The sequence below is a fragment of the Leopardus geoffroyi genome, chromosome A2, assembly GCF_018350155.1.
Source record: "Leopardus geoffroyi isolate Oge1 chromosome A2, O.geoffroyi_Oge1_pat1.0, whole genome shotgun sequence".
NCBI classification, from domain to species: domain Eukaryota; kingdom Metazoa; phylum Chordata; class Mammalia; order Carnivora; family Felidae; genus Leopardus; species Leopardus geoffroyi.
Window position 1 is genome coordinate 154156933 of NC_059331.1, and position 20976 is coordinate 154177908.

General features: G+C 42.2%; 1 protein-coding gene across 1 annotated transcript in view; it reads right to left on the minus strand.

Annotated features, from left to right (window-relative positions):
- The window catches only part of KIAA1549 (KIAA1549 ortholog), a 154989-nt gene that overhangs the window by 22747 nt on the left and 111266 nt on the right, over nt 1-20976 (minus strand). The window contains exons 16-18 of the mRNA XM_045496408.1: nt 20020-20173; nt 14348-14665; nt 3455-3501 (exon numbers count right to left, since the gene is read on the minus strand). Coding sequence (XP_045352364.1) covers nt 3455-3501; nt 14348-14665; nt 20020-20173 — 519 coding nt within the window. The remainder of the gene's footprint in view (nt 1-3454; nt 3502-14347; nt 14666-20019; nt 20174-20976) is intronic.

Here is a 20976-nt window from a genome sequence, read left to right on the forward strand (position 1 = left end):
GACCTTACAGATCTAAAAGGCACACTTTTCCTTCAACATCTGGATGTTGGAGTTCACATAATCTCCTCATCTCCTGACCCTCTTGACCATCCACTGAAGAACTAGCTCTTGCCCTTTCCTTATTTCTACTTTGCCCAATTATCCTTCTCCCGCCTACGTTTACGTCGTTTTTATCCTAAATTGTGTGTTCGGATAGTTTCGTGTGATCCAAATCCCCCAGAACCCTTTAATTAACTGTAAAATTGGTCATCCAAACCAGAACACTTTTCAGAGTGGAAGTTACTAGTATCTATGCCAGAAAAAGAGGTGTAAACTGAACTGAACTGGGCAAACCAGATCACATGGCCCCCATCGTTAACTTCTGCCCTGGGTCACCTAATCTTCACATGCTCCCTTTATCTCTGTTGCTTGTGGACCACAAAGCAGTGCCTGAGTTGGGGAAAAATAAAACAAGCCCCTCTGAAAATGAGGACAAACAAAGAACAGAAAAAAATGAGGAAACCAGATAACATTCCTACTTCTGTGTGACTTCTGGTGATTGAAAAATAGTCGACAGGTGCCTGGGTGGCTCAGATGGTTAAGCATCTGACTCTTGCTTTTGGTTCAGGTCATGATCCCACAGCTTCTGAGTTTGAGCCCTACATCAGTCTCCATGCTATCAGCACAGAAACTACTTGGAATTCTCTCTCTCTCTCTGCCCCTCCCCGACTCACGTGCACCTGTGTGTACACTCTCTCGCAAAATAAACCAAATAAAAAGAACAGTTGATTATGATTTCTGCAATTAACTCTGGCTTTCTGCAATTCCCACTTTGTAATAAATCATTTGTCCACTCATGTGTGAGTCTGCTTATGGATTCTCTATTCTGTTCCTTTGGTCTATTTGTCTAGCTTTACAGCAATACAACACTGTCTGAATTACCTTACAGCAATTTACAACTTTCAGATTATTCCTCATACCCTGTTTTTCTTCCTCAAAGTGTCTTGAATATTGTTGGCCCTTCACATTTCTACAGAAGTTTTAAAATCAGCTTGTCAGTTTCCACATATTTTTTTTAAAAAAAAAAAACAACAAATGACTAGGATTTTAAATGGGATCACAATGAATCTGTAGATCACTTAGGGAAGACTGATATTTTTAATATATTGAGTTACCCAATCCATGAACATTTTCTTTAGAGGGCTTGACTATTTTTGGTGAGATGAATACGGAGATATTTTATGCTTCTGAATGCTATTTTATGTAGTATGTGTAAAAGTTTTTATTTTGTCTGATGCTCACAACAGAAATAAAAGATTTTTTTGTATACTGATCTTATATCCAGCTACTTTGTAACTTATCTATCTTGCTAAATTCTCTTAATTCTAACAATTTATGTGTTGACATTTCAGGTATTTCTACTAAAAAAATTATATCATTTGAGAATAATAACAGTATTATTTCTTTCCTAGAATTCCTTAATCTCTTCCTTCCCTTCCCTTCTTCCCTCCCTCTCTCTCTCTGTCTCTTTCTTTCTTTCTTTGCTTTATTACACTATCAAGAACCCCAGGACAAAGTTGAATAGAGGTAATATAATCTTTGCTGAGATAACTATAACCAGATTAGACAAGTTCAATTCTATTCTTTGTTTGCTAAGATTTTTACCATGAATGGACGCTGAATTTTATCAAATGCTGTATTTAGTGGAATAAGATTCCCCTCCTTTATTCTCAAAACAGTGAATTACATTGATTTTTTATTTAATTTTTTTATTATTATTATTTTTTAAGTAGGTCCCATGCCCTGTGTGAAGCCCAATGTGGGGCCTGAATTCACAACCCTGAGATCCCCTGAGATCAAGACCTGAGCAGAGATCAAGAGTCAGATGCTCAACTGACTAAGCCACCCAGGCACCCCTAGATTGGTTGATTTTGTTTTTTAAATGTTAAATTACCTTTGCATTGTTGGAATAAATCTAATTTGGCTGTGATATGACATCCTTCCATATACAATACTGGATATCTTTGCTAATATTTAAGTTTCTGCACCTATGTTATGTTCACAAGTAAAATTGGCCCGTAATGTTTTCTTTCTTACAACGTCCTTGTCCTTGTCTCCTCCTTGATAGAGGAAGAATGAGGTTGGGGGTTGGGGGGGGCACCTGGGTGGCTCCATCAGTTAAGCATCTGACTTTGGCTCAGGTCATGATCTCGCAGTCCGTGAGTCTGAGCCCTGCGTCGGGCTCTGCGCTGACAGCTCAGAGCCCGGAGCCTGCTTTGGATTCTGTGTCTCCTTCTCTCTCTGCTCCTCCACCTCTCACGCTCTGTCTCTCTGTCTCAAAATTAAATAAACATTAAAAATAATAATGAAATAAATAAAAAGAATGAGGTGGGGAGCATTCTCTGTTTTTATATTCTTTAAAAGAATTTGTAGAACACTGGCGCATTTTCTTCCTTCAGTATCTTTAGTAGAATTCACCGTTAAAGAAGTTTTCTTTGTGGGCAGGATTTTAGTAATGATTTCAATTTCTTTAATAGTTGTATGTCAATTTAGATATTCTCTTTCCAGGAATTTTTCCATTTTAAATTTATTAACAAAAATGTTCAGAAAATCTTAATTCCTATAAAATCTTTTAAAAATCTGTCTTTTAAAAATCTATCAAAATCTTTTTAATTTTTGAAAGATCTGGATCCATATGTCCTTTTCCATTCCTCTTATTGATAATGTTACACAGCTTACTTGATCAAGCTCTTCAGAGATTTATCAATTTCATTAGTTTTCAAAGAAGTAACTTTTAGCCCTGTCGATCTTCTCTATTATGGTATTTGTTTTCTATTTCATTAATTTCTATTCTTATTTTTATTATTTCCTTCCTTCTACTTCCTTTAGGTTTAATTAGACCTTTTTTTTTTTTTTTTTTTTTTTACATTGAGACAGATGCTTAGATCACTGGTATTCAGCCATTTTTCTTTTCAAATGTATTTTGATTCATTTAAGGCATCAAAGTCCCTGCAAAGCCTGGCTTTATCCCACAACTTTCACTATGTCAAATTTTCAAGACTCCAAGGCCCAGAGGTCTGCCCAAAGTCTTGCTCAGGTTCTCAGTCACCTCTTCCGGGATTAGCAGGCACCCCAGGGAGAAAGTTCACCCAAAAGGCAGGGCTCCTTTCTCTGGACTCCCTGGATCTTGGCCCTATACCATTCCATTGCCCTGTTAGCTATCTGGGTTTTATTTTGTTTTATTTTAAAATCTTGTCTGGCTTTTCCAGATGCCCTGAGCAAACAATCTAGCCTGTCTTTACTGGGAGCAGAACTTAAAATTGCACCTTTTTTCTCCTCTTCAGGTTAACTCAAGAGAACACACAACCCAGAGGTTTGCATCTGCTCATATTAGCTAAAAGAAACAAGTTTACAAAATTTGTAAAAAACAGTCAATGTGAGGAAGTCCTAATGTATTTTCTCCCAAAAACTTTACCTCGGCAATGGGCCTGATGGGGGAGTCATTCCATAGTCTTCGTATCTCTGGAAGAAAAGCAAAAGGAAATGAAGATTAACGTGCAACGCTTATTAGAAAGTGACAACAGCAAACTTACAAGTTTAGGTTTGCAGGATCAACTTTCAGGAGAATTATTTTCTCATAAAAAGTTGGCACAGCACTGAGGCATTCTGCCATCAAATAATACCAGAAGTTTCAGCTTGGGGAACTGGGCTACCACGCTTTAAAAAAAAAAACCACACACACACACACAACTATTTTCTAGACCTTTCTTTCTTTTATAAAAGAATGAGTAACAGATAGCCTTTCTGCAGCTTATCTTCCCTACAGGCTCATTCTCTACAAATCTGTATCTTCTAAAAAGGTCGGCCTTGATGGCCACACTTAGTACAAATGCCCCCATCAACGCGGGCATGATCATTCCCAGAACCAGTGGGTGTCCAATAGCAATTCAAATACACTCACAAAAGTAAAGTATGTGAATGCTGCACCATGTTGTGGAACAATGTGAAAAAAGAAAAAATACAAAGAGAACCAGAAATTAGAGAGACTCTTAAAGATGAGGTGAACACTTTGAGTTTCTGATAGTTTTCCTGTTCCAAAGAGCCCAGCCATACTCTGTCCTTGTGTTCCATCCAGGGCCCCAGAGCCTTCAATCAACTCTTCTTACTTGAGCTAATCTCCACTAACCAAGTATTCTTTGGCTAAATCAATGTCAATATGGCATCAGATTTAAATAAACGTGTATCTGTTGCATTCCTCATGAAATCAACACACCCTGTCCCTATCATACGTTGTACTCCTCTTCCAACGGTTCTTTCAACAACTGTGAATTGTTATTTTGGAACCAGATATTTCAGCAGAACAATAACTCTGGACAGAGTCCATCCAAGTTCAGTCAGTTTGAACCAACTGGTTGTCCAGGTTCTAGTGTTCCAAGTTACTAAGTCAGCCTTGCTTCTGGACCTGTCCCCATTTTAGATCTTTTTTTTTTTTTTTTTTAAATCTGCCATTTCATGAATTATTATTTTGTGATAAGTGCTATGAGCACTAACTCAGACCCCAGTAACAGTAACAAAGGGCTCACTACCTCTATTTTATAGATGAAATCAACTCACAAGGAATTTAAGTAATTTCCTCCTAGTAAGTCCAGGCTTAATAATAAAAGACCATGCTTTTAACCACTACACTACACTGCCCATGGTTGCCAACCAGATTTCCCCCCTTGAATTAATCTCTACTTTGTGAAGAAAAGGAGAGGCTTTGGAGTCAAACAGACTGACAAAGCTACTCGACTTCCCTGGGCCTATTTCCTGATGCCAAGAAGAATAGAATGAACCCTACACCTCATACAGTTTGATGGGATTATTACGTCCGAAACTGTGCTCAAATTACTTCACCTTTTGAACGTTTCTGTTCCCATCCCCTTGGCAGAGGGAGGGGGATTAGAACCTTGCAGAGTTACCCAACTGATGTAAAATAGCCAGAATAGAAGGAAAAGGAGTTTCAATTCCTTCTCCAAATAATTAAAGGGAAATCTGAGACCAGATAAAGATTATTCCCAGCAGCCCTTCTGCTTCTCAGCAGAGTTTGAGTTTTTTAAACACATTCATATGCAAAATAAAACAAAACAAAAAAAGATGGAAGTTTATGTATCAGCATTTCAGGAGGTCCGGTAAGTAATAAACTAAAAGACAAACAGTAAAAAAATAGCTGTCCACTCTTCACATGTTTTGCTATCGTGGCGCCAGGCATTTCAACTCTATTATAATCAGAAAAAGAAAGTGCTTTGTCCAGAGGCTGCATGCCCCGATGAAAGGTTTACAAAAAAAATCACAGGGGCCCCTGAGTGGCTCAGTTGGTTAAGAGTCCAACTTCAACTCAGGTCACGATCTCACAGTTTGTGGGTTCAAGACCCGCATCGGGCTCTGTGCTGACAGCTCAGAGCCTGGAGCCTGCTTCGGATTCTGTGTCTCCCTCTCTCTCTGCCCCTCCCGTGCTCGTGCTCTGTCTCTCTCTCTCTCAAAAATAAACATTAATTTTTTTTTTTTAAATCACAGACATAATGACAGGTGTTTAAGTGGGTCACACCTGTATAAATCTTTGGGGGATGAAATAGAATTTTATGGTTTCAACAAGCGACATCAAATAAAACTCCCATTTTAATGCATCCCTTCTTTCTATTCAGTATGAAACAGGCCAATAGAGCAAGAAGGCACATTAAATGGTTGGTGGAATCTGGGATGAGTCGTAAAATGTCCTGGTTCAGGCATCCACACTCGGTCCTTGGAAGACTGTTCCAGGGAGGTGAACTTTACTCAGGAAAGCAGAAATACACCTATCAAGTGGCCTCCGCACCAATGCGTAACTAATACTACCTTACACCAGCAACACAGAAAGAGTAAAAATGTCATCAGATGGTAAACAAAGGTCCATCCCTGTGGTCACTGAAGACACTTTGAAATCCACATTCTTATAGTTTTTACTGCAGTCAGAAGGAAATAAGGGGTAATCAGGTTCCTCCTGGGAACAAACAGTAATTTATGACCAATTTATAAACTTGATAAAATTATATTAGATATGCACAGACACACCTGTGATTCTGGTTTTCTACTATATCAAACTGCTATCATCATCAAAATACATAAGGGTAACATCAAAGGTCCATGATGAGAAAACCACTCAGTAACAGTGTTTACGAAAATCTTGCTGTGGAGGTGAGATCTTGATTAAGATGGTAGATTAAGGCACTATCACAGAATTGTTCATCTCCAACACCTATCAACAACGAACAAATAATAAACGTAATAACCCAAATCAGTAAAAAAAATAATTGCTAAAATTCATCAGCAGAAACCAAACAAGCAAAGAAAGGAACAGATTCATGCTATAAATGGAGGAAAGTAGTGACCAGGAGAGAAAAAGGACTATGGCTGAAAAATGACTAATATAGTAAGAATAGCAATTCTTTTCTTTTTTCTTTTTGAGAGAGAGAGAGAGAGAGAGAGAGAGCGAGCCAGAGTGCAAGTGGGGAAAGTGCAGAGAGAGAGAGAGGGAGAGAGCATCTCAAACAGGTTCCACACCCAGCACAGAGCCCAACGTGGGGCTCAGTCTCACAACTGTGAGATCATGACCTGAGCTGAAATAAAGAATCCAGTGCTTAACTGACTGAGCCACCCAGGCATCCCTCAATTCTTTTTTTTAAGTTCAAAGATGAGATGATACAACAACAGAATGAATGGAAATGAGGAACCAAAGAACTGAAGTAATTTGGTACCAAATTATGTGTGGTAATGATTTGAGGACCAAAACAAAGCCATTATGACTCTAAGAAATCAACTAGCAGGGGAAATAACAGATATGGCTTAAAATCAAATCGATGCCACATAGAAAAGGCCCATGATAATTATAATGAAGGCAGAGAAACCAGGACAAAGTAGCTCAGGCAATTAGAGATAAAAGGATAGGTACAAAAAACAAAGATGAGCCAACACGAAGATAATTGGTATCTTTGACTTCAATAATTAGAGTAAGAAAATTATTTTTCAGATACAAAAGAAAGTTTCCCTGAAGTGAATGAAAGAACTGAATCTGAAGATAAAACGGCCACTGGTTATTTGGGGAGGGGGGAAGGGGGAATGATTCAGAAAAACTGACTGAGTGCCCAGAATTATTTACACTTCCTGGCACGTAGGGTACATCCATCTGTTATCAGGAAAGGGGAAATTAAGACGGCCATGGATTTCTTCGCAGAACAATTCAAAAAGCATTAGGAGGAGAGAGAAGTAACAGATAGATGGCAGCAGTGAACAAGGTCATGTCAGAAAGTGAGATGAGAACTCTTCCTTTGGAAAACTCCAGACTAAGTCAAGCAGCTCCCGCAGGTTTCCCTCTCCAGCCAGGTCCTCCTGTCCTCCGTAGGAGGCCATCTCCTATGTCAGCCTCCCAGCTCCCCAGCCTGCTCAACACCAGTATATGGCATTTTACATATCAGCCACCAACCTGACATCCTCCATTCAAGACCAGGGGCAGAGGGACTATTAGGAAGCTCTTGCAATGACGGTAAGAGATGATGGTGGCTCCAATCAAGGTAAGGCAGAGGACTCGAGAGGAACAATCTATAACAATGCAGCATGTTTAACTGACCCCAACTCCCTGTCCGCGCCCTTCAGCGTCTTGCCCTTAATGTCTCCCTGCTGGGGCATCTGGGTGGCTCAGTTGGTTAAGCATCCAACTTCAGCTCAGGTCATGATCTCCTAGTTCGTGGGTTCGAGTCCTGTGTCGAGCCCTGTGCTGACAGCCTAGAGCCTGCTTTGAATTCTGTCTCCCTCTCTGTCCCTCCCTCGCTCATGCTGTTTCTGTCTCTCAGAAATAAATAAATGTTAAAAAAAAAAATGTTTCCCTGCTTCTGGTCTTGCCCTCTAACAAACCATTCTCCAGTCTAAGATGAGACCAATCTGTCAAACAGGCACACCAAATCATGTCTTTAGCCTGCTCAAAACTCTTCAGTGCCCACCACTACCCTCAGGATAAGGTCTAGGCTCTATCCCATCAGCTTCTTGCTTTCTCTCTTCTGCCTCATGTCTCACCACTTTTACTTCTAGCTGTTAGTCACCCAAAACTGATTTCATTGTTAAGAACCTTTGGGGGCAAAAATATAAACAGGTTTATTTCATTATAATTGATATACAATGAACTGCACATATTTACGTATATGAATTGATCAATTCTGCCATCTATTTGTACCTGCAAACCATGCCCAACAAGATAATGAACATATCCATCACCACCCAAGTTTCCTGGTGACCCTCTGTAATCCCTCTGTCCCACACCCTTTCCTAAACCCACCCCCTCCTTAGGCAACCACTGACCTGCTGTCACGACAGTTTGTATTTTCTAGAATTATATATAAACGGAATTATACAATATGCACTTTCTTGTTGTCAACAGGGTGGCTTCTTTCCCTACCATTTTGTCATACATATAAATAACTCAATCCTTTTTATTAATGAGTAGTATTCCACTACATAAATACGGTACAATTTGTTTATCTCTTCACCTGTTGATGTGCATTTGAGTTGATTCCAGTTTGAGTCTATGACAAATAAAGTTGTCACAACGTACAAGTCTTTGCCTGGACATACGCTTTCATTTCTCTTCGGTAAATATTTCAGAATACAATGCCTGGGTCATAAGTTAGGTATAGGTTTAATTTTTTAAGAGACTGCCAAACTGTTTTTCAAAGTGGTTTTTCTTGGTTTACATTCCTAACAATAGTTTATAAGAGCTCCACTTGTTCATATTCTAACAAGTGTATAGGAGCATCTCTTTATGATTTACTGCATTTCACTAATGACTAATGAAACTGAACATCTCTCCATCTGCTGATTCTTTGTATTTGTCTGCTTATTTTCTGTATTTCTTTTTTGGTGACATCTGTGTTCAAAAACATTCCCATTTCTTACAGGATCATTTGAGAATATGAATCTCGTTCAATTTATTGAGATTAGACTTAGGGCCCAGGATACAGTCTATAATCTTAGTAAATGGTCCATGTACTCTTCTTAAATTTCAATTCCAGTGTAGTTAACATACAGTGTTGTATTAATTTCAGGTCTGCAATAAAGTGATTCGAAAACTCTATAAGTTACTCGGTACTCATAATAAGTGCACTTTTAAGCCCCCATCACCCATGTACTCTTGAAAATGTATATTCTTTTTGTTCTTCTTGGGTAGAGCATTTTATAAACGTCAATTAGTTCAAGCTGATAGTAAGCATTAATTTGAGAATTGTTCAAGTCTTCTCTACCTTAATGATTTTCTGTATACACATTCTATCAATTATTGAAAGAGAAGTGTTGAAGTCTCTGCCTATAACTGCGGCTTCGTTTATTTCTGCATGCAGTTCTCCCAGTTTTTGCTTCATGTACTTTGATGCTCTATTACTAGGCACATAAACATTTAGGATTTTAGGTTTTCTTGATGAACTGACCAATGTATTATTTTGAAATGATCCTCTGTGTAATGTTCTTCACTATGATATGATTTTGGCGAATATTAATATAGCCACTCCAGTTTCTTGGGATTGGTGTTAACATGGTATATCTTTCTCCATACATTTGTTTTTCTTTCTCCATACTTTTAACCTATTTATGGCTTTATATTTGATGTACGTATCTTGTAGGCAACAGATAATTGGTTCTTATGTTTTAGCCTATCTGACAATCTCTGTCACATAACAGGAATATCTAGACCATTCACATTTAATGTGATTATAGATAGGGCTAGATTTAAATCTACCATCTTGGTATCAGTTTTCTGTTTTTCCCATCTGTTCTTTGTTTTCCTTTTTCCTCTTTTCCTGATTTCTTTTGGACCGAGTACTTTTTATCATTCCATTTTTACTCTTTGTTGGTTATTAGCTATTATTTTGTTATTTTGTTTTTAGTGGTTGCTATAGAGTTTACGTTCTATATATTTCACTGATCAGTCTACCTTCACATACTATCATTACACTTCGTGTATGGTATAAGAACATCAAACCAGTGCATTTCAATTTCTCCTCTTTTAGCCTTTGTGCTTTTTGCGTTTTCACACATTTTACTTCTATATATGTTATAAACCCTACAAAACACTGTTATCCTTGTTCTTTCAACAGCCAATTATCTTTTCAAAAGATTTAAATAATACAGAATTTTTTTAAATTATCCACATATTTACACTTCTAGTGTTTTTCATTCATCTATATAGATCCAGATCGTTATCTGGTATCATATTACTTCTGCCTAAAGAAGTTTCTATGACAGGGGCACCTGGGTGGCTCAGTCGGTTAGGCGTCGACTTCAGCTCAGGTCACGATCTCACGGTTTTTGAGTTTGAGCCCCACATTGGGCTCTGTGCTGACAGCTCAGAGCCTGGAGCCTGCTTCAGATTCTGTGCCTCCTCTCTCTCTGCCCCTCCCATGCTCATGCTCTGTCTCTCAATAATAAATATTTTTTAAAAAAAAAAAGAATTTTCAATGACATTTCTTGTAATGCAAGCCTGCCAGTGATACATTCTTTCAGCTTTTATATGTGTGAAAGGTTTTTGAAAGATATTTTCAGTGGATAGAGAGTGCTAGGTTGACAGTTTTTTCCTTTAGTTCTTTAAAGATTTGTTTCACTGTCTTCTGGACAATGAGAATATTGTTGTCATCCTTACCTTTGTTCCACTGCATACAATGTGTCCTCTTTCTCTGGATGGTTTTTAAATCTTTATCACTTAATTTAAGCAATTTCATTATATTTTTTGGCACAGTTTTCTTCGTGTTTCTTGTGCACAGGGGGTCATCAATTTTTGTAGATCTGCAGATTCATAGTTTCCATCAAATTTGAAAAACTTTTGGGCATTATTTAATTATTTTTTCTAACTCTCCTTCTTTTCTTCTGAGACCTCCAATTACATGTATATTAGTCCACTTGAAGTTGTCCTCAGGTCATCAATGCTCTATTCATTTTTTCAGTCTACTTACTCTGTTGCATGTTGGCTTATTTTTTATTACTATGTATTTAAAATCAGTAATCTTTTCTTCTTTAATATCTGATCTGCCACTAATCCCATAAGTATATATTTTATCTCAGACGTTATAGTTTTCATCTCTAAATTGATGTGCACCCTTTCATGTCCTCAGTGCCTCTAATAAATTCAATCTGTCCTCCAGCTTCTTAAACACATGGAACTTCATTATAATTATTCTTTTAAAATCCTTGTCTACTAGTTCTGTGTCATTTTCTTGCCTATTTGCTTAACTGGTTAGTTTTGGACTTTAGACATTATTAATTTTACCTTGTTGGATGTTATATACTTTTGTTTCCCTATAAATATTCTGGGGCTCTGTTCAGGTTCAGGTATTGTGTTTATGCTTTGTTAGGTAGAACTAGGGAAGCTTTAATCTGGGGTTCATCTTGCCCCACTACGGAGGCAAACCAATGCTCCTTCTGAGTAATCTAACTGGCGCTCCATGAATTATGCAGCTTTCCACTCTAGAAAGAAAGGAACAGCTTGGGCTGTTGCAAGAAAATACCACAGATTGGGTGGCTTAAACAAAAGAAATTTATTTTCTCATAGGTCTGTAGGCTACAAAGTCCAAGATCAAGGTTCCAGCAGGGTTTATGATGAGAGCTCTCTTTCTGCCTCACAGACAGCTCACCTTCTTGCTGTGTTCCCACATGACAGAGAGAGCACTCTGGTGTTTCTTCCTCTTCTCATGAGAGCACCAATTCTATCAGATCAGGGTTCCAACTTCTGACATCATTTATATATTTTTTATGTTTATTTTTGAGAGAGAGAAAGAGAGCAGGAGCAGGGGAGGGACAGAGAGGGGGAGGGGCAGACAGGGGAATCCGAAGCAGGTTCCAGGCTCCAAGCTATCAGCACAGAGCCTAACGCGGGGCTCGAACTCACGTACCGTGAGATCACGACCTGAGCCGAAGTTGGACACTTAAGTGACTGAGCCACCCAGGCACCCCCCACTTATGACCTCATTTAAAGCTAATCACCTTCTTAAAGACCCCAGCTCCAATATAGCCACATGGGGTTTTAGGCTTCAACATATGGATTTGGGGGCACACAATTCATCATATAATAGAAACTTATTTCTACATCTGTGTGAGCTCTGAGGACTATTCCCTTTAATTTTTTAAGCAGTTCTTTCCCTAGTCTTAGATAGTTTCACCATACCCTTAAACTGATGAGTACTCAGACGAAGACTCTTTGCAGATCTCTAGAATTCTCTCTCTGCTTTCTTGTACTCTCTATTGTGAAATGTAGCTACCTTTTCCTCCCCTGTCTCCAACTCGGTCTTTCTCAACTCAGAGAGACTACTGTGCTCTGCCTGAGGTCTCCATCCCTGCACTGCAACCAGAAACTCTCTCAAGATATAAATTGGGACAGGGGCACCTGGGTGGCTCAGTCAGCTAAGTGTCCAGACTTCAGCTCAGGTCATGATCTCACAGTTCATGGGTTGTGCTGACAGCTCAGAGCCTGGAGCCTGCTTCGGATTCTGTGTCTCCCTCTCTCTCTGCCCCTCTCCTACTCATGCTGACTCTCTCTCTCTTTCTCTCTCTCTCAAAAATAAATAAACATTAAAAAAAAAAGATATAAACTGGGACATGTGTAGAGCTCAGCTCATTTCTCAGCAATCCCTCCTTTGCTGCCTAAGGCCCAGGGTTGTGAAAATCTTTCCTTTTCCATTATTTTAGGTGTTTCTGGAAGCAAAGTAATCCAACCTTGTTCCTTCATCTTGTCCAGAAAAAGTTTGTACTGGACACTTACTTCTGTCTCCGCCATGCTTCCCTACTACAACCACTAATTAATCTTCAGTCTTCTACTTAGATCACATTTTATCTGGAAAATCCTTCTGAACACCTCACAGCTCAGCCAAGGGCTCCCTGGAGGTACTCTCCCCCTGCCAAGGGACCTGCCATGCTGTGTTAGAATTACTGCCTCAACTGCCCACATACCCCCTGCCATCATGCAGAAGCTGGAGTTGTGCGCTGTGCAACTGCTTTATCCCAACACCTAGCAGAACACCCCAACACAGCACAGATTTGTGCTCCACAAATCTACCTGAAGGAATAAACAAATGAAAGAAGCTCAGACAGCAGCTGAAGCCACATTCACTTGATTATCAGTGAGTTTGTTGTGCATCATCCATTTCCTTAAAGAAAGATTATAAACTACTAGTTATAATTATGAAGCATTTAATACTTACAGTTGTAACATTGAAAACAATAACAAGATGGAATGGTATTCCGCCCCCGCCCCCCGCCACGTGGTAGCAGTTATTGAAGAAAATAATCTATTACTAACGGCGTACTGTGAACATTCAAACCAATTTCAGAGATAAAGATGCCTTTAACACATGTTCATTACCACCCAATTTTACCTTAATGTGGGTAATGAAATCAGAGGACCCAGTATAAACACTCCTTGAGAAATTCAAATTGTGACTAATTAACTTCCCTCCAGAGTCAAATGCTTTAGTCCAATCACCCAATCTAAAATTAGCAGAAAAAATATTAATGTCACACCTTTCAGTTTCACTTCTTCCCCATATTTTGAGAAGCCACATTTGAAAGGATTGATGGCATACAAAAAAAAAAAAAAAAAAAAAAAAGGATGACAAAGGCAGATGAAATGCTGAAATGTCAAGTCCCAAGATGGAAACCTGATATTTGAAACGGTTGTCCTTGCCTGCCTGTGGGCTAGCTGCCTACAATCCCAGAGCCTCAAAGATCACTCCAGTCCCCGGGGGCCTTCCAAGAAGCCTAATTACCTGGTATGTTCTAAAATGCACCTTTTACAAAGACATCAACAAGAATATGCTTTGACAGTTACCCCACCTCCATTTCAGGACCTGAATGGAACCCAGGAAGAGACTCCCATAAAATACCAGAGTTGCATAAAAACATAAAAGGATACTTCCCAAATTAAGAATTAACTTAGGAGAGGGGCGCCTGGGTGGCTCAGTCAGTCTGGCTTCGGCTCAGGTCATGATCTCACCGTTCGTGGGTTCAAGCCCCGCGTCGGGCTCTGTGCTGACAACTCGGAGCCTGGAGCCTGCTTCAGATTCTGTGTCTGCCTCTCTCTCTGCCCCTGCCCTGCTCACACTCTGTCTCTCTCTCTCTCTCCCTCCAAAATAAACAAACATTAAAAAAAAATTTTTTTAAGAATTAACTTAGGAGAATAAAACGAAAACCGAGACCCCTCAGCCAAGCTTTAATTCTTATCAAATACAATCAGTACCATCATAGTGATTCTGAAACTGAGGGAGGAAGGCCACAAAATTCCAACATATGACCCACACGAGAATTCTAGAAGGCCAGGACTTACGCTACAGGGGTTGCTGGCTGTCTGAGCAGGGCTGTAGAAGGACCCCCACTGGGTGGCTCGCCTCTCATCCCGGGAAGGGGTGCTGTTCACAGGCAGGACAGCTGGGACCCCGGGGCCTGTGACTGCAGCACTGGCAGGCTGGCCGCTGGGGGCCACGAGGGCAAAAGCGTCATCCAGGAGGGAGTGCATGGTCTGGCGCGCCTCCTCGATGGACGGCTGAGGCGGGATGTACTGGGAGGCTGGGAAGGGCAGGCCCGGATACCTCCCCAGCTCAGCAGAGGACGGCGTCTGTACATCGGCCGGGAGATCGGGATCAGACTAGGGCAAGACAAAGAGCAAAGGGAACAAGGATCAGATGTGAGCTTATGTGGTGACGTGAAAACCACAGGGCCAAAATGGGATTTAACAATTTTCACTGACAGTGAGGAAAAGGTCACCCGTAAGAATTTTTTAAATGGCGGCTAACGGGTGGTGGTGGCAGGGGGAGCCTGAATCAGGATGAAAGAAAAAAGTGAAGATATTCAAAAATCACTTGTCCAGCAAAATTCAACCAACGAGCTGAAATGCACTTCAATACCTGCAAGTATGTGTTTTTATTAAATGTCCCTAAGCAGCCAAAAATGATGTCTCAGAGTCTTAGTTACTAAACTACCTAGTCAACTTTTCATAGATACCAAAGTCTAAAGCAGTCTACTGACTACAATAAGAAAAAGTAGCCCTACACACCCTCAAGAGAGTTCAAAGTCACCACCATATTACACCTGTGTGTATAAAAAATGTTGACACTGAGGTGCCTGCGTAGCTCAGTCTGTTAAGTGTCTGCCTCCTGATATCGGCTCAGGTCATGATCTCGTTCATGGTCTTGAGGCAGAGCTCCACGTGGGGCTCTGTGTTCATCATGGAGCCCGTGTGGGAGTCTCTCTCTGCCCCTCCCCCCCGCACACACACATACATGTGTGCACTCTCTCAAACAAACTTTTAAAAATTTAATACTTATTGTAACTACTTGTTATAGTAAACAGAGTATTCAGAAACCACGTTTTAATTTTTAATTTTTTTAAGTGTATTTATTTATTTTCAGGGGTGTAGGGAGGGTCAGAGAGAAAGGGAGAGAGTGAGAATCCCAAGAAGCTCTGAATGTCAGTGCAGAGCCCGATGCAGAGCCTGAACTCATAAACCCATGAGATCACGACCTGAGCCAAAATTAAGAGTCGGACGCTTAATCGACTGAGGTGCCCCCAGAAACCACATGTTTTTAAATGGAACTATCTCTGGATAATGTGAGTCATCAAGAAAGGTTTAAATATTATTCTATACAGGGGCACCTGGCTGGCTCAGTCAGTTAAGCACCTGACTCTTGATGTTGGTTCAGGTCATGATCCCAGGGTTGTGCTCTCTCAAAAATAAATATTAAAAAGAGGTGGGGGGGAGGGGAGAAGGGCACCTGGGTGGCTCAGTTGGTTGAGTGTCTGACTTTGGCTCAGGTCATGATCTAGCAGTAAGTGGGCTCGAGCCCCACATCAGACTATGCTGACAGCTCAGAGCCTAGAGCCTGCTTCAGATTCTGTGTCTCCCTCTCTCTCTGCCCCTCCCCTGCGGGGTCTCTCTCTCTCCCTCTCTCTCTCTCAAAAATAATTATTAAAAAAAAAAACTTTTTAAAAAAAGCCTCTGTCCTGTCCAACAGATGATCCATTATTACTCATGCCAGCATCAAACATTTAAGGGCAGTCACTGCTTAACTCCAAACAGAGAACCGCACTACAGACTGGCAAACCACAAACGGCCCACAGACCTGTTTTGCTTGGCCTGTGCAGTCTTAAAAAAATAAAGAGCTAATATTTTTGAAAACCTGAAGATTTAATATTAACACTCAGATTTGTGGATTCCCTTGGCAGAACCTGAAGCTGTGGCATCACCCGGCCCTTACTCCTCCGACAGAAACAACTGCCGTTGAGCAGTGGCTGGCTCTTGAGATGGATCCGGGGCTCTTCCCCTCCCAACAGCAGGGGGGTGGTCCCACTGCTGTGTAGTGACACCTCGGTCTCTTTCTCTAAAACTGGGCTACCCCAGGAAAGGTTCCAGGAAGTGAGAGCTGTCCTCAAGGAATTGTTAAGTAAGGATTCGGGGCCCCAAGGGGTTCTCTGACGTATGACGAGCGCTAGAAGAACTCTGTTCCTTTCCTTACGAGGCGGATAAAAGGTCCACAGGCAGGCCCTTCTCCCATTCTTGGATTTCTTGAAGAGCAGAAAGGGAAAACTGTGGTCAGTAGTGTGTCACCAGACTAACAGTTCATGGTGGAACAAAGGAAAAGGGTGTCTATAAACACATCCCACTGGCGAGTGAAAGGGTCTCTCCAAAGACAGAAATGAGGCTCCTGGTGGTGGTTCCAGGAAGTGACTAGTTACCTGTTGTTTAAATGAAAGAAGGCAAGAAAGAAACAACAGGCCCAAAATGGAGTCGCTGCCCCCCCAGGAGCAAACCAAGACTTCACTGCATTTTCAGCCTCTTCCAGGAATGTGACCTTTAACCAGTCAATCTGGAAATTCCTGATCTGCACTAGTGAGGTAACAGGCGTGATAGACCACCCCCCCCTTCCCCCAGAGAAAGGTGACCTTGCCTGAAACAATTCGCTCTTTGTTAGAAAACTTCCTTTTCTGCCCCTTCCATTTTGTACGGCTCCTCGGAGCTCCTTTCAACTCTCCGCGTCTGATGCTGTGGGATTCAAGAGCTGTTGAGTAAAGTCTATGAGATCTTCAAACTTACTCGGGTGAATCCTGCTTTATAGCGTTGTGTGGCAAGGAAGCGAGCATGTGGCCACACAAAAAACTGCAAGCCTGAACAGAGATTCCAACGGTTTAACTTTTACAGCAAAAAGTATGCTGTGAAGGAGGGACTCGTGAATCTTGCCAAGAAGGCAAAGAGCTACGGAGCCATGACGTTAGAGCTTTCCGTTCTTTCTTCTTCCGGTCTCCTCATTTTGCAGGCTACACTGCCAGCAACTTGCAGGCCAACAAGAGATCTTCATTTTTCTGTATCTCGACACCTGTAGGGTGTTTCACATAGAGGTGGTAGTCAATAATACAGGGGGAACCGTGGTCTGTGGAAAGGAAGATTTACCCAGGATCCCTGCTGGAATTTGAATTCCACTCTCTTGAATCTCAGCCTGATAATTTTGTTATTAGTCAATGTGTTTTCCTTTGGACAGGTACACATTCGCCCGTCATTCCTCAGAAATACATAGGAAGTTTTTACCTTCAGTCATCAGACAGGATGTACTCTGGTGCCCATTTTGCAGTCTTCTGTAGGAATTCTAAGAGAGTGATCAGACACCCTGGCTGGCCCAGGACAATGTCAGGGTATGCCTGCTGTCCCAGTGTAATCATTAATAGAGACTCTTTTCACTCTCCCAAGTGCCAAGCTTGGATGATAAATTGTATCAGGGGTAGACAAACCTTTTCTGTAAAGGGCCAGACAGCAATTATCTTAGGCTCCGTGAGTCACAGAGACTTTGCTGCTCTGTTGTTTAACTCTAACACTGCAGCAGGAGCAGCCACAGAGAACACACAGATGAATGGTGCAAGGGCACAACAGTGTTCCAATAAAACTTTACAAAAACAAGTGGCTGGCTGGATTTGGCCTGAGGGCCATACCGTGCTGAGGCCTGAATTATAACGGTAACCCCAGTTGCCAAGAAACCTAGGACTATTCCTTTCACCCTAGGAGAAAAGAGATCATAACGAGAAGACATTTTGAAGGTAGAGTGTAAAATTCAAGAAAAAAACACATTAGTATAATCTTCAAGATGAAATACCACCTAAGAAAAAAGGAGTTCAAAAAAAAAGCGGGGGGGGGGGAGGGGGATTATCTTTGAAAGCGTGTGTTTCAGAATTTTTATGGAATGGAAAAAGCCCACGTAAGAAAAATTTCATTTTAAGGAATCTCTGCAAAAATGAAGCCGGCCGACCGAGGCGGAGCTCTCCAGGGAAGGGCTGCTTTCCACCAGCTGAAGGAGGGGTCTCTGCTTCCCACTAAGACAACGAGCAGGAAGTACAAGGCTGACCCGGGACCCGGTCACCCCGAAGGAGGCCTGATTTCGGATCACTGATGAAGACAAATGGAGAGAGCAAGAAGATGACAAAAGACTTCGTGGCAACAGATGACGGACTCAGGGCTACTTAAAAAAGGATGGGATGGGGCTGCGGATTTCCTCTGGGAGATGAGCCCTGGCTGGCTCGGGAAGTCAAGGGGTAAGAAGGAATGCGCCACCCCCCCCCCCCACCACCTCTTCTATTTATCGGTTTCACGCATCAGGCCTGCAAGTCCCAGGTGAGACAAAAGCAAAAGTTCAAGTGACCATCCTGGGGAGCCCAGGGGACAGTCTTCTCCAGGTGAAGCCCAGACAGCCACCTGTCCACAGCACAAGAACACTACAAGAGCGCCACCTGCTGTATGAATTGCCAGCCCGGGCTCCCCCGTCTCAGGAATTCATCCACAGCTCATTCCATTCGGGAGCACAACTGTCTCAACCGGAGAACCTTGCGACCCCCTGGGATTGCACCAATCCTCACAAACAGGCACGGCCAGTCTTCAAAACACCAGAAATACAGTCAGTTGCCAAGGAAAAGTCTGGTTCTTTCGGATGATCATGATTCGATGCTATCTAGCCCCAACGTCAGTGTGGTGTTTGCCCTACCTCCAGAGTCTTCATATCTTTCCAGGGTAGTTATTTGTCTAATTTAGGAGGCAATGGCTGGTTGCATAAATTCTGTCCAAAGTCATCATGCACATCACAAACCCCTTTTCCAAGACGTGGGGTTTTTTTGTTTTTGTTTTTTTTATTTTATTATCTTTTTTTTTTTTTTGCTAATGTCTCTCTAAACAAGGATGCCTCTGTAAGTGCATCTCCGGAACGAGGAAGGGGTCTTGTGCAATGAGCCAGGTTCGCACCCTGGCCCAAGGCTACCGGTGTCCTTCCTGCACTGCTGGAAGTCAGCCACATCTGGCTCTCCCTCCGTCTTGGGTTGTCTTTGTGTCACAGACCTTTGGGGAGGCTGGCACTTTCTTCCCTACTCAATGGGGTCTGTGTATGTGCGCCTTAATGCTATCAATGTCTGCCTTTAACACTTCAAGCAATTCTGTATGTGCCCCTTTCCGTTTGAAGAAAAAAAGTTTAATTCCGTATTTCTTAATTTCCATTAAGCTCTTTGTTCCATTAAAATTACACACACACACACACACACACACACACACACACACACACACACACACAATACCTTCTTGCATTCTAGGAAGAGAAGGGATAGACAAAACCCTAAATACCCCTCCTATCACCAAGAAACCCAAACAATTCTATGACCGGGGGAAGGAAGAAAAAATTGTTTTCCAGTTAACTTCCAGGAGTACCCATCCTGAAGCATAAGAGAACAGGGCTTGTGTACAGAAAGGACAAACACGGGGTTACGTTTCCAGAGGGCTCACTTCGCAGCCTGCTGGGCTCTGTGACTCAAGTCTCCTCTCAAAGGAGCAGCCTACCAGTTCCCTCACTCCACATGTCTCGTGGCCCTGAGTGTCAGTCATCGGCAGCAACACCACACAGGGCAGCAGCCACTAGTGGTCACTCTCCGAAGAGCCACCCCACCCCGGCTCTGGAAGCGAGAGTCAGCGTTACGTACTGGGCAACCAATGTAGGCAGAGTTGTGGACACCGGGGGGCCTCTTGTAAGTGCCATCGCTGTCTGTGGTGATGAGTCTGTCCTTCTCAGCATCTCCGGGACAGCCGTTGACCTGGTGTTTTCGGCGTGGTTTAGGAGATCGTTTTATCCTGGAGCTGCGGGAGGGGGTGGGGGCAGGAAGGAGGTTATCTTCATAGGAAATAATCCTTCCTGCCAGTAGCTTATCCACTAAACACAAAGTATTTTCCAAGCATCTGGGATATGGTGGCCACCGTGGTAAACACCCCATAGGATACAAATATGTAAGACAGTCTCTGCTATGAGGAAGCCACAGTCTACCTGAGCATATTAAATGCACGCAACAACAGAGAATAATATAAGGTAACATATGACCGTGACTTTTTCCGGACTTTCAGAAAAGGGCAAGATCAGTGTGAGCTACCAGTATCATGGCTGGCTATACAGCACCTGAACTAGGTCTTGAAGACCAAGTAGGATCTGCAGAAGGGGAGGAGTGTGGGGAGAAATGCGAAGCAGATGAATATATGGCGGGCAACAGCAGGCCCATCTAAGGGAGAGACAGTTCTGTCTACCCTGCTGGATGGTGGAAAGTAGCCGGAATGGGGAGGCAGGGCGCCTCCTGTTACAGGGCAGGTTCCATGCGGCAGGGAACCAAAGCCGTCACGGGTGTTGGGCAGAGCAAGACCAACCAGAGCAGCGATTACAGCACACACACGCGCCTTAGGGGCAGGGGTCCGGAAGGCCAAGAGACCAAGACTCGGAGGGCAGCTATGGGAAAAGAAATGCACCTGCACCTGACACGGACGGGTGCCCACGCGAAGGAGGTGAAGGTACTGGAGGTGAGGGTGGGATGGGAGAGGAGGGAGATTCCCCAGTGAGAGAGACTCGAGCAGAGCCATCTGAGAAAGAGAAGGTGACTTCCATGTCCAACTAGCTG